The 14512-nt window shown below is 43.5% G+C and overlaps 1 protein-coding gene across 7 annotated transcripts in view; it reads right to left on the reverse strand.

The window, feature by feature from the left end:
- Positions 1–14512, reverse strand: part of AMBRA1 (autophagy and beclin 1 regulator 1) — a 175419-nt gene that overhangs the window by 101563 nt on the left and 59344 nt on the right. For 3 of the 7 annotated variants that reach the window (XM_051964135.1, XM_051964140.1, XM_051964136.1), the window contains 2 exons: positions 5318–5404; positions 1780–1959 (listed from right to left, as the gene is read on the reverse strand). The exons of 1 other annotated variant lie outside the window; for it this stretch is intronic. In XM_051964135.1, coding sequence (XP_051820095.1) covers positions 1780–1959; positions 5318–5404 — 267 coding nt within the window. The remainder of the gene's footprint in view (positions 1–1779; positions 1960–5317; positions 5405–14512) is intronic. 3 more of the 7 variants (XM_051964138.1, XM_051964141.1, XM_051964139.1) reach the window with 2 other exon arrangements.

The following is a 14512-nucleotide window of genomic DNA, read 5'->3' on the forward strand; positions in this document are numbered from 1 at the left end:
ACAGCCCTCGTCAACCCAACAGGGAAAGCAAGTTCTCATAGAGATTCAAGACAGACATTTGGGAAACCAGCACTTTGCTACTAAGAAGAAGAAACCAAAAGAAAGCCCAAGAAAAAAATACAAGAAATCAGAGTGAGAGATGAGCTCTGGTTGTACTGAAGCAATAAGGAAGACAGAGCAGAGGTGGGTTGTAGGGAGCAAGGGGAGGAAGCTGTCTGGCAAAGGGAAATGGTGGGGAAGGAAGGGCAAAGGGAGGAGGTGGCAACAGAAGCGGGGGAGGGGGAAAGTAGGGAGCACATTTTAGAAGAATATTTTAAATTAAATACAGAACTCTATTGTCAAGGACAAGTCACGAGGCAAGGTACAGCTCAAAGTTACGGCTCTGCATTTTCACCAACTCAACAACCTAAGGCAGCAGGGGAGGAGGGCCTGGAAATCCCCAGGATTAATTCCCACTTCCACAGGTGCCTACAGAAAAAGACATGGGAGCTTCTCACAGGCACCAAGTTGTAGCAAGTTCGGCATGTTTGAGAGCGGCTCCCTTGAATGGACTCTACTTCTTGAAAAATACTATCTACAGGGCAGCACATTTACCTGTAGGTACTTGGACTGGCCAGGAATGGAAAAAGTTGCCTACTCTTCTCCACCAAGTGTCCCCAAGGCTGGATGGGAAGGAAGAATGCCTTCTCCAGGGCTCTGGCACTTTAGTTCCCCTGGCGGAGCTGCCTAACAGACTCCCTCCCTGCCCACTCCAGCTGCTTCAGGGAATGCCACCATCACTCCTGCATCTCTCAGCCTCACTTATATCTTATGCAAACAGGGACGCAATGAATAAAATTTCAGAATAAAATTTCATAAAGCTTATCCTGACTGCTTCATCCTCCCCAGAAAAGGGATTTCTTATCTACATCACAGAGTTAAGTTCTCAGATGACTCCCAAGGGGTGAGGAGGGTATGCTTCAATCCTTATGACCTGCGCCATCTCCTATGAGAAAAGGGAAGAAAGCCAAAGAGATGGTGCTCTATTCCCAACTTTGCTGAATAAAAATATTTTTTAAAAGATAGGGAAGGCTGGCTTGCTGAAAGGAAAGGAATACCTGATGAATGGATGGAAAGGTCAGGAACAGCAAGACAAAAAATATAAAACAGAGGAGTGTGGCCCTCTAGTTCAGCCACTCTGTAAAGACTAGTAGGAAGATGGAGATCTCCATGATTAACGTCCCTAAGACCCTGGCCAAACTTCAAGGCTTTCTTGAGGCCAGGAGCTGAAGAAAGTCTAGACAAGATTAATAAAACTTTCAAGAGTGGATCTGATGAAGGCCGCCAAGGCACAAGATCCTCCTCTTGGAGAAGGGCAGAGAACCTTTCTTTTCTCCCTATCTCAGTCAAATTGTGCCTGAGCCAATACCAAGTTCGACAATTAAAAACCTTTTCAAAGAAAATGGACATGTGTAGGAAGGAAGACAGAAATCTTGTCTCTCCACCAGATATCTTTCCCCCAATCTGATCTTTTTCCAATCACAGTTAGCTCTTGACACTAGCTCCTGTTAAGGCAGGCCCTCCAACTTTCAGGGACGGGAGTGAGTTGTGTCAATAAAAAAGGCACTGAAGGCGGGCTGGCAACACTGTTCTTCAACCCACCTAGAAAATGAATGAGGGGTTGGAAGTAAAACCCCAGAATAAGAATGAGCTACCATGCCTGAAAAGTGGTAACTTGGAAGAGGCCATAGCACAGGATGGGGGTGGGGTGGGAAGAAAGCAGGCCAGGTATGTACTTACTCAAAGTCCTCAAACTCCAAGTCGTTTCCCTCTACTGATGGGCCTTGGTTGTCTGAGGAAGAAGAGGAGGTGGAAGAGCGGAGACGGTTCTGTTGGTAGCGCATGGAGCGCTGGCGAATACTGTCTCTTCGAGAAAGATATTGGATCATCCTCTGGGCGTAGTATGCAGCAGGAGATAACCTGAGAGAGAGGGAGATGGACAGAGACAAACTAGCACTAAGGACAGCTCCAGCTCTTCCTCGCCACCTGCCCAGCAACAGCTGCCTCCAAGGCTCTCCCAGGCACCGGGAGGGTCCCTCACAAGGTCACCAGCTTCTATTCAGAAAGGTCGCAGACCACGTCTGCTGCCAGCGCTGCCCAACAAGAGAGTTAAAGGAAGACCCTTTCTTCCTGGCATGCCCCAGAGAGCCAGCCAAACTTGCAGAGGTTTCCAAACATCTATCCAACCTCAGAAAGTTCTTTCGCTTTAGAATCTTCACCTCAGAACTCTTGTTACTGATTATCCAAAGATGGTCTGAAACACAGAGAAGAAGCTACAGGATGGAAGCATCTGAGAGACAAAGGGCAGAGAGTTCCTTGTTCCTTGCAGTCCCAACACCTGGATCAGGGAGGAGAGGAAGGGCACTAAAAAACAATGGCAGTGAATTAGGTGACAGCCAATTCTTCTCTCCTTCTTCAGGATTTTTCCCAGAAAGTAATTATTTTGCTCACTGGTTCTTCAACATTTGACCTGGTGCTGCCCTCCCTACTTCCCTTCACTCACCACATCCCTTCTCTACACACACTCGCTGACTCAGTTGGACCTTCTGGGTTACTTATAGTGAGTGAGGGGGGAGGGAAAAAAATATTTTAAATGACAACATCAAAGGAAGCTAGAAGAATTCTCACATTCTAAAAGTGTCTACGTAGCCGCTTGAAAATTATGAAAAGAGCATTGGCAAAGACACTTGTAGCACTCTATTTCACAGCTTAGATTCAGTCTATGGGAAAATCTTTGTGGAAAACATGGTTTTAGCCAAAGGAGTTTGGTGATAGGTTTGAACGTGGCTCAGAAGGGATCTCTGTCATTGAGGGAATTAGCTATCCCAACAACATCAGGTGAAATTTTCCAATAGGGCTGGCTGACAACCTCTAGAAATGGAAAGTTCATATCCATAGAACATCATGCTGCATTTGGCATCCATATTGCCTTTGTTAAATAGGTAGGGAGAGAGTGCACAGATCTATTGACCAAGAAGATAAGTTATAAGAGATGCTTCCTACAGTTTTGTTAATTCTCCTGGAAACCTAATGCTTCTACATGCTAACTACAACAAGAAAGCAGAGAATCCTGAGCTTCTCAAGAGAAAGGAGCCAAGCTACAATCATTGCTATCCACCCCATGTCCTTCAGAATTCCATATTCAGGAACCATTTTGGAATCTCTCAACTTAGAAGATGGAAAAGAAAGAAGCAGAACAAGCTATGGAAGTAGGGAGAATGGAATTAAGTGCTTTTAAAAAATCTGCTCCTCTTTATTCAAAGTTTCACCTCAATTATTGTACAAATAGATAAGCAATAACAAAACTTCCCAAAATTACTTTTGTGCTTGTTTGCTCAGAACCTACTCACTGTGCTAAGAGCTCTCTAGACAACTAATGACTAAATGAAAAAGTATTTGTTAAGCCCTTAACATGTGCCAGGCACCATGCTAAGCGCTGAGGATACAAATACAAGAAAGAAAGTCAGTCTTAGAAACTATGCAGCAGGGGAAGAAAATTCTTGGCAAAGTAAGAAAGCAATTAAATTCTATCATTACTTTTAGGACTTATGAAAGGAGGCAAGGAGTTCAAAAGTGATACATGAGACCTTTAACTTGAAGCTTTACATTAGAGAAGGAAGAAATTAAAACATGGTGATGAGTTAATAATAATAATAATATCCCTAAGAATTGAAACACAGAAAAACCACAAGGTACTTGGAGATGAGATTTAAATGTTTCTTTAAATCCTCACATTTTCATTTGAGCACTCAAGATTATTCATTCTCAAGGACAAAATGTCAAGTTACCTGCTTCTCTATGGCACCACATTCTCTCTCTCTCTCTCTTTTTTTTATGAATTAAAAGATCAGGTGTAGAATAACCCAACAATCATTGTTGGAGGAAAAGAGGACAATTTGGAATCCTTTTCTATAGGACTTTATCCAATCAAATTATCTTTAATGGAGATAATTGGGACTAGGGATAGCCTAAGACTGTTCCAGAGATTAGAGAGGTCATCAACTAAAAGTTTTCTCTCTTTCTCCCCCTCCACCCTCAAACTAAAAATCTCACCTCAAAAACTAATTTTCCCTCTTAGAGACATAATAGCTTTCAGAAACTCACCCCCTCCTCTTCATGCTTCAATTATCACCTTAGGAGTAGGTGATTTTTATTTTAGCCACTGACTCAGACAGCATCAGATAAATCTGATTTTTTTTTTCTTATTTCTTGGGTATGGAAAGAGCATCTTGCACTAACAGAAATGTAAGAGGGTCACTATATCAGTTATCACAGATATATTATTCTGACTTCAGACACAAACGTCCTCAAGAGTAATACTGCGGCATCAAAGTTATCTCATAACGGCACTACCTATGCCTGATAATCTTCCAGGTAAATCAACAATTTTGTCTAAAGTGAAACATTCAGTTCTCTGTGACTCACTTCTAATCTCTCAGTCTCCTACATTATTCTCCCCATCATTCTTGGTCTAGCTAATGGCCTCATTTATTGGCTCTTTGGTTTAGTTTTCTCTTCCTTTCAGAACATTAACAGAACTGACAAGCATATTCCATGGGCCTTAGAGACAGCTCTACAACCTTAATGTTTTGTTTGTAACAAGTATTTATTTATCTTTAGTAATTAGTTTCATGGAAGATCCTGAATTGAATTGATCCAAGAATTGAGTCAATCTCAATTTTTTCTCTACAAGAACAACCAGTGATTACAGGAGAAATAAAGAGTTTTAACAAAGGTCTGCCCCACTTTCATTACAATCTCTTTTCCATCTCCTCCAAATCAAACTCACTAAGATGTGACTAATTGAACTTTTTGGCGACTGATTTTGACTTAAGAATTTTTCTGTAAAACTGATGATGTACCTTATTAAGTATATTTCTGTTGAAAAATGCTGTCCTTTTGACTAGTAGCAGAGTACCAAGTGTTTCTCAGTCACGGAATGGCACGCAGCTTTGTTTCTGAACACTGTTTCCTCCCTGAGATCCTCTCGATCAGAGATTATTTTGCTGCTCATTCTTGTGGAGAAAGAGTCCTCCTATGAGACAAGCACTGTCTACCAAAGCTGTGTTCCTACTATTCACTTACCTGCTGTCTATGATCTACTTCCCAGGCAAGTGAGCCACCTTTATGAAAACTGAAACTGAGGAGTACAAGTGCTGCAATGAAAGCTATCCCAGGGGAGCAGAGGTGGCCATTCACACAGCTCAGCAGTGCCTGCCTTTTGCAGGGGCTGCTCAAAGGATCTACTCCCTCCCGCCTGAGGTCGCTTGGGCCTTACCTCGCAGGGTCTGGATAAATGGGGTGTTCCCGGGATCCTGCTCCATCATAACGGGATAAGGAAATGAGGGAAGACTCCAGCAGCCTCCTAACAGAGATTAAAAACAGAAGGCAGTCCCTGTCAAACACCAACTCAGAGGTCATACATTAGGTAAAAGAGTGGGAGGGACAAATCAAAGTCCTGTTCCTGCCGCTTTCCCAGATGTCACTGGCATATCAGGTTCTGTCACACCCTGTTTCTAAGCTAAACCTTTAGGGACACATAATGCCCACGAAAGAAGATGAGAACTCAGGTTCCTGCCCCAGAGTTCCCAGATGGGACTCACACCACAGGAATTGTTTTCACTACTGTCCAGGAGACACTCTTTCACAGCCGTCTCTCCATTCCTTTACAAAACAGCCCAGGCAGGAGGCAGGAGTGCTTGAGCAGAGCTACTTCAAGTCCATTCCTTCCAAGGACTCCTCCCTTCTGCTCCTCCTGCCCTGCCAAGTCCTACTGCTGGCAGCAGTGTCCCCTTGGTACCATTCACACCCAGCAATGACCGAAAGCAAGCCCTAAATAGAGACATCACCACTGTCAAAGTCTCTACTTGCGAGGGCCTCAGACATCAGGGTCTCTCCCAGCAAACAAAGCTTAGAGGGAACGGCTTTTCTGTGCCCCTGCAAAGAAAGGCATGTGGGAGACACATGATCCGCTCTCTGGCTGCATCTTGTGGGCACTCTGGGGAGCAGGCCACTGGCTTGCCGCCAGGCTCTTCGACAGAGACACAGGGTAGGAGCAGCAACCGATTTCTTCTAATCAAGTTACTTCACTTCACCATAGGTGAAGGTTCGGTCACCCGATGGGCAAAGAGGTGGGTCATCACAGCAGCCAGGTACCCAGAGCACTGTCCCAGAAGCCTGGGGAGCTACAGACTCCCCAATCCAACCTGCAGTTGTCACTCTCAGCAAAGACCCACCTGACAATCTCTGCCAAATATTTTTTTGGTCACATCAGACAGAATGACCACTGCAGAAGGAGATGAACTTACAAACAAGAATGAGAAAAGCTTGAGAAATATATGGAAGAGGATAAAGGAAAGGACAGAAAAACTCAAAATAAAAGACAATAAAATAAAATCGACAATTTTGGCCAAAAAACAAACCAAACATAAAAACCAAAACACCAAAAAGTCTATTCTGGACTTCCATGTTATGATTATTCAAGATTTAAAAAACAAGCACAACAAGACTACAGTGATGATGGGGAGGGAAGGGAACAGGGGGCAAGGGAGGAGACGATGTACACAGCAAGTCTGTGAGCAGATGACTTCTCCTGGGCCAACTGAGCAACTTTCCTAACACAACCTGAAGGCAGGGCTTCGCCAGCGCCAGCAATGGACCCTCTTTCATGAGCTAGGATCATCCAGCACCCACAACAGTAACTATGTTCATGATTGACAAAGGATCAAAATGAGCACTGGGCCAGGTACAATTATATCAGGACATGAGAAGTCCTCAAATACAGGCAGAATGGTCACCCGGGGGTGATGCTGCATTAAGGATTATTAAGGAGGTGACCTCAAATAAGAAGCTCCTAAGAGAACCTAGTTCCCAGGGGAGTGGATACTTTAAACTAGGAGCACTTCCTTGAATCCTAGAAAAACTCTTTCTATAGAATTGTCTCTTACTGCTTCCTGCCTCCCATTGATTGCCTCCAAGATACTAGGAGACAATTAGATTAAATGTCAGTGCCCTCAGAGGCTGGCCAGCTCCTCAGAGACTCAATGAGGTGCCTAAAGGGGGAGGCTACTTCTGGGGCTCTTCAGCTGCTTAGATGGTTGAGTGGGTGGCCAATTCATTTCAAATCTGCAGAACCACAATGAAAGCAGTGTATCCAGAAGTGGGATAGCAAACTTTAGCACCCCTGGCCTACACAAAATGAACTGTATCTAGCAGATACTTGATAAATGTTAGCCAAATGAATTAGTCTAATGCAAGCCAGAAATGTACTAAGAGAGAAAAGTCCCCAAACCCTGTGATTTTTCTATTTCAGACTGGTTGATGGAAACCAATCAATGAACAAGAATTTAAGTACCTCCTATGTGCTGGGCACTGGACTGGGGATAAAAGTATAAAGAAGGAAATAATCCCTACTCCCCATGACATGAGCTCTCGATAGCCCATGGCACTGTCCATCACCCTCTTCTTCATGGTTTATTGGGAAACTGTTCTCTTTTGATTTTCTTCTTACCTCTCTGACTATTCCTATCTCAAGAAAAATCATTCTCAGATCTCTCTGTCTAGTGCTCATCTCTGTTCTGACTTCCAAGTTTGCATCTCCAATTGCTCATAGTGCATCTCAAACTAGATGTTCCAAACACATCTTGAGGGTAACGTCTCCAAAGCCAAGCTTATTAGCTTTCACCTCAAACCCTCCCCCACCTAATTCCCAGTTTATTGCCAAAGGTACCATCCTACTCCTAATGGGTATCTACATCTTCCCAAAGAACGGCCTGATCCCCCAGAGGTGGTTAGGCTACCTTGAGAATAGAGCAGTCATTGGACCTAAGAGATATAAGTTCAAATCCAGTCTCAGACACTTATTACTGGGTGATATTGAGCACATCACTTAACTTCTGCCTGTCTCAATTTCCCCAAGTGTAAAAGGTATCAACCTCATAGGATTGTTAAGGATCAAATGAGATGACATTGTTAAGGGGCTTAGCACAGTCCCTTTCTCTATTCCCTATTTAATAAATTCTAGTGACTCCCTCTCACATTCACAATCAAATACTAAGTCCTCTGTTTGGCTTTTGAAGTCCTCCACATTTGGGATCCTTCCTTTCCAGTCTTTTGCTGCCTTGTCCCCCCGCTTCACATACTCTGCAATCCTGGAACTACTGATCTCCCTACTTTTCTTTTAACACAATCCTCTGCCTCCAAAGCACAGGCATGAGCTGGCCCCTCTGCCATGCACTTTCTCCAGCTAAAATGCCACCTGCTCAAACAAGCCTTTCTTGGTCCTTTTATCTCTGGGCCTTCCCTCTGAGAATAAACGCAATTTATCCTGTGCATGGTTTGGTTGTACATAACTGTCTGTTTTTGGTCTTCCCCCATTAGTCTGGGAGCTCCTTGAGGGCAGGGACAGGCTTTATGTCCTAAAGTATTTGGCACAAGGCAAGAATTTAATAAAGGCTCACCGTTGACTTGACATTCTAAAAGTACAGACAACAAATGCACATATAAAGATATGCAACACAAGTAAAAAGTTAATATATGCACACATGCAAGATGGGCATCAGTAACAAAGGATGCACAGAGGTTGACAAGGATAAAGACAGAAAAAAGATATGGTAACTGAGATCATGGTAACAGAGAAGTTTCAGTTAAATAAGGAAGTAGGAACCCAAACTTCAAAAGGTTCAATAATATCTCCTCCTTTGAGGTCCATGCTGTACATCTCTAGAAGCCAATCTAAATCCTGCTACCTCTTGTCCACAAACCTCCAGGTCGCTTCACTTTCTCAATGAGCACGGGACATGGCTCATCATTTTTTCCTCCTTTTCAAGTCCTGTCCTAATATTTGGGAACTTCAAAACACACATATGCACACCCACATACACGTACTTTTGGAAATTGAGTAAGTTAAGGAATTGATTTGAGATATAGATACAGATAGGTATGTATCTATATCTCAATCAGTTCCTTAACCTACTCAATTTCCATTATTTACTCTTCAAATCTCACTTCACAGTCACACAAAGTAGGTCATACTCTTGTTCTTGCTATCAGTCACAAATGTGCCCTCTCTATATTCAAGAATTTCAAAATTTTAGTGCCCCTGTCTCCTCTTTTACTACTGTTATCAGATGAAGAGATAGCCTTTCTCCTTACCAAGGTTAATCCCTTTACCTGCATAACAGACCCCATTTTATCCCACTTCCTTCAACAGATTGCCACTTCTCTCTTGTCTGCTCTCCCACTTCTCTTCAATCTCTTCCTCTCTACTGACTATATCTCTACTGCCTATAGACATCCCAGTGTCTCTTCCATCTCAGCTGGCTACTGTTTGTCTCCCTGCTGTAGCTAAACTCTCTAAAAAAGCTGTCTGCAATCGTTGCTTCTACTTTCTCTGCTTTTACTGTCTTCTTAACTTCTTAACAATCCGGCTTCTAACCTCCTTTCCCTGGAAGAAATCTCCAAAGTTACCAATAATCTCTCAGTTGTCAAATCCAACAGTCTCTTCTCAACCCTCTGTCTGTTGCTTCTGATGCTGTTAATTACCTTCTTTGTTCTCAAGAAATGCTTTCTTCTCTGAGGTTCTCCTCGTTATCTTCCTTCCTTTCAGATCAGTTTTTCTCAAATATTCTTTGCTGGATCTCATCCAGATCATACCCTCTAACCTTACGGGTCCTCTGAAGGCCCTCTTGTTTTCTCTCCATAACCACTTCATCTGGTGATCTGATTCATCCCATAGAGTGAATGATCCCCTCTATGCTGATGATCCTCAAATCTAATCATCCTACTCCAAACCTTCCTGCTGACCTCCCGTCTCGAATCTGTCAGACTTCTCGTCCAGCAGACACCTTAAACTTAACATGTCCAAACAAAATTCATTGTCTTTCCCTCTAAAGTTCCTCCTTCCTCTCTTCCAACTTCCTTATTACTATAGAATCATCCCAAAATCTCAGGCTTACAACCTAGGGAGTCACCCTCAGCTACTTACTATTCCCCCAAATTCAAACTGTTAGCAAGATAAGGCCTTCCGACATCACTTTTGTAACATCTCTTGAACATGCTCTTTTCAATCTTCTGACACCCTAGGATCACTTCATACCTGGTTATTGTCATACATACATACATACATAACTGGCTACTGGGAGAGTCTACCAGCCTAAAGTCCTTCTCCACTCTGATGCATCCTCCATTCAGCTACCACAGTGATTTCCCTAAACTGCAGGTCCAATAATGTAGCTTTCTCATCACTCCCAATCATTCTCCTTCAAAATCCTCGGTTTGGTTTTCAAAGCCCTTCATCACCTGCTTCATGATTGCTTTCCAGCCTCCACCACAGACTCTGATTTGGGGACACTGGCCTCCAGGCTTTTTCCCTGAATAAGATAATTTATCTCTTGACTCTGAGCATGTACCCCATGCTGGGAATACGAGAGACAACCAATGAGGGGAGTATATCTAGTAATGGAAAAGTAGGCAAAAAGCCTTCAGCTCCTCCAACTGAGAACATGACCTGATCAAGAAACTGAGCTTCCTCCAGCAATCTGGACAACAGAAACCACTTCTACCCAGACCACTCTGGTTGGTTTCTCCTTTCAAAAGCAATCACCTTAACCTCTAATGGAAGGCTCCAAGGACAAGGGCTTATTTCTTCAGAATTTTAAGATAACTCCAATGGAAGCGAATGTCTCCTGGAATGGTCATGCTGTCCCAAGTTTCATTTGCAATGAGGTTGACACAAGGGCTCTGTAGACCTTCAGTTTGGTAGTCAGTCTAATACCTTTCCCCTCCCACACTTTCATTCAGAGCTTCCCAAACACTGAGCCAGCTCTGGCAAGATGTGCATCAACCTCATCATCTATGTATACATCCCTGGAAAGAATACTGCCAAACTTCTCCACAGCATTTGCTGTAACCCATGGATGGATTGGGGGGGAGGGGAGTGCTGACTAGTGGAAAACCTGTGTCTTCTTGGCATTAACTTAAGCCAAAATTAGCACAGCAACCAAGAACTGATCATCACACCCTGCTGCATCTACCTGAGCCTCAGGAGCTGCACTGAATGCACAATCATCTAAGGACACAAAACCTGGCACCAATTCTCCCTCCACTTTAGTCTTGGCTTTCCAAGTTTCACTTTAGTCTAGACTTAAAAGCTAATAATTTGCTGTAAGTGGGACAGCTGAGCTCAATGGTGTCGAAGGCCTAACACTGCTGAGAACGTCAAGCTGGGAAGTTGGTCAGTAGTGTCATATCAGTCTCACGATGGCATTCTTGCACAGGTTCTGGTGATTCTCTCGTACTTTCCCATCCCACCAATGTGGTGAAGGAAGGCTGTGTGCTTGCTCCCATGCTTTTTACAATGTTCTCACATGAAGGTGATGACGATGATTGTTTCACCTGACACATAGCACGCCCTTAATGTCTATTAACTCTCTACTGGTTGCGACAGCTAAGTGGCACAATGGATAAAGAACCAGTCCTGGAGTCAAAAAGACCTGATTTCCAATCCGTTCTCAGATAATTTAAGTTAGTGACCGGAGGCAGGTCACGTAACTCTGTTTGCCTCAGTTTCCTCATCAGTAAAGTGAGTTGGAGAAGGAATTGAAAAACCAAGAAAAACCCCAAATGGGTCCCAAGAGTTGGACACACCTAAAATGACTGAACAAAACAACAACCATATGCATATTGAACAGTTCAAGTTTCAAAGTCTCAAATAGTGTTTTTATTCCCAAAAGCTTTTGGCTCTTCCCAACTTATTTCTCCCAAGAACACTACCATTCGCAGTCCTCAGGGCCTAGAATGCAGTCACCTTCCTCCTCATCACTAATTCTTAGACTCTTTCACTTCCTCCAATATTCAGCTCAAATGCTGCCTTCAACACTGAGTCTTTCTTGAACCTCCCAGACACTGGTGTTTTCCTTTTGTCCAGACAAAATGCCTTGTTTATTTGTAAATATTGACATATATTCCCTTACCGTCTTCCTTGACTGAATGCAGTAAATCTTTACAGAAAGGACTGACTCCTTTTGGTCCCCATATCTCTAATGCCTTAGAATAGTGCCATGAGCACAGCAGACATTTAGCAAACACTTGTAGATCGCCTCATCAGTTGAAGAAAATGAGAATGTTAAGGGTAGAGAAGAGCACCAGAATGGGAAATGCGATAATTATCTTCCAGTCTTTAAAGAGCTCTCATAATGACAGAAAGGCTGGTTTTGGCTTAGAGTTCCCCACAATGTGAGGGGCTGCCACCTCAGGAGAGAACAAGTTCTTCCTTTACAGATTGGGTGACGTTGTGGGGCAGGATAAGTGAACTAGACAGCTCCTGAGGTCCCTTCTAACCCAAAGAACATGGCTCTGAGATGAAAAATCTCAGAGATCAAGTTTAGGTATCAGCAAAAAAGAAGGTGGCTTAGAAAGAAATGAGATGCATGGTTTTTTCCCATTTGACCTGATTTTTCTTGCACAACATGACAAATAGAGAAATATGTTTAAAAGGATTGTACATGTACAACCTATATCAGATTGCTTGCTGTCTTGAGTAATGAAGGAAAGAACGGAGGGAGAAAAAATTTGGAACACAAAATCCTACAAAAATGAATACTGAAAACTATCTTTATAAGTATTTGAAAAAATAAATACTATTGAGAAAAAGAAAAAAAAAAAGGACATGAGATGGCACCTTGATCAGAAGAAAAGCAGGTAGGCTGTATCTCTTTTTTCCTTCCACTCCTGACTCTATTAAGCACCTTGTCCCATCCAACTTGCCCTCCAATTTCCTCTTCTTTCCTTGCTCATTCCCTCTCTGCCTAATACATGTGCTCAGGCCTGCCCTATCCCAGCTCTCCTTCTACTTCTGTGACTCTCCTTCTCTAGTCGCACCTTTTGCCATCTTGGAAATGTAGGCATTAACTCAAAGCTGTCCTTAGCTCCCTTCTCTCTCTGTACATAGTTTCTCCTTTGGAAATCCCACCTATTCACTGATGACTCTTTAGCCCAGACCTCTCTCCTGATCAGAATTACAGTTTCAATTGCCTGCTAGACAGCTCCACCTGATTCTTTCTCCCATACATCATACCCAAAATTCATCATTTTCTCCCCCCGAAAAATTCTCATTCCTTTATTTCTATTCATTTTTTCCTAGTTACTGAAGTACACAAACTGTCATCTTTGAATATTCCCCCCTTATTTGCTCCCCACATTCAAAAGACTGACAAAATTTGTCAATCTTGTCACTGAAATGGGCTCCCTTCCCCTTTCACAACTATCACCCTAGATTCTTGTAACCTGGACTACTGTAGCAGTTTCCTCTCCGATCTCCCAGTCTTCTGTTTCCATTCCAAGCTATCTCACCAACATGCTGCTACCAAAATCCGAGTTCTGCAGCCCTACTCACATCACTCCATTGGTCAGAGACCTCGAACGGCACCCCTCCCCTCCAAACCAAATAAAGTCCCAACTCCGTCACTTGGCATTTAGAGTATCTTCATAATCTGGTCCCAAAAATACAAGCCTAATTTTATCTCCCACCATTTCCTGCCACCTAATATCAGATCCAGTCAAAGTAAACTAATCCTTATCACCCCAATATGCTCTGTACTTTCTGATGTTCGTGTCTCTGGCATGACCTTTTCCTGAAATGTCACCCCCCCACCAATCCCATCTCAACTTGTCATAATCCCATTTACTCTTCAAGACCTCCCTCCAATAAAACAGCCAATAAATAAAATTAATAAATAAATATTTAGTGTTCCCAGGTTTATAAGAGGCACCAGGCACTAAGATCAGAAAGATGGCCTCCAAGTCCAGAAGGCCTAGATTCAAATCCCATCACTGACACACAACGGTCACTTGTCACTTGTCCTCTCTCAGTGCTCCAGGCTAATGCTGTGAAATTCAAATAAAAAAAGAGGCCACTGATCCGGACAGAAGGATCTCTGCAGACCACATGTGGACTAAGATTTAAAATATACCGTTATCTATGTCTTATTGGATTTAATTTTTAAACTATCTCCCAATTACATTTTAAACTGGGTCAAGCCACACTTGGGAGTGTTGTGGGACGAGCCTCTGCCATCTCTGCTGCAGACAAGGCTCTAAGACGATACACAACAGTAGGTATTGCCCGCATCAGCAGCAGAGGTTACCTGCACCTCTCACATCAGAGGCCTCGGCTCCATCCCAGCCCTAAAGTTTGCACAGCAATTTTCTCAGCACACTCCTAGAGAAGAAGTCCAGGGGGGAAGCCGGCTGAAGCCGAGAGTGCAACTGGCCCAGGATCCCACTGCTCCTGCGCGGGCTCCCACCCGGCTCCTCCTGAGCCTGCTCCCTGAGCTTGGGCCAGTCTCTCGGCTCGGGGCCTCAGTGCCCAAAGGAGGATAGAAACACGGGCACCATCTGCCGCAGAGCGCAGCCGTGAGGATTAGAGGAAATGCCAGCCATAAAACATTTGAGGGGACTTCCGGAAGCACGAGCT

This window comes from Antechinus flavipes, chromosome 6 (assembly GCF_016432865.1).
Source record: "Antechinus flavipes isolate AdamAnt ecotype Samford, QLD, Australia chromosome 6, AdamAnt_v2, whole genome shotgun sequence".
NCBI lineage: Eukaryota > Metazoa > Chordata > Mammalia > Dasyuromorphia > Dasyuridae > Antechinus > Antechinus flavipes.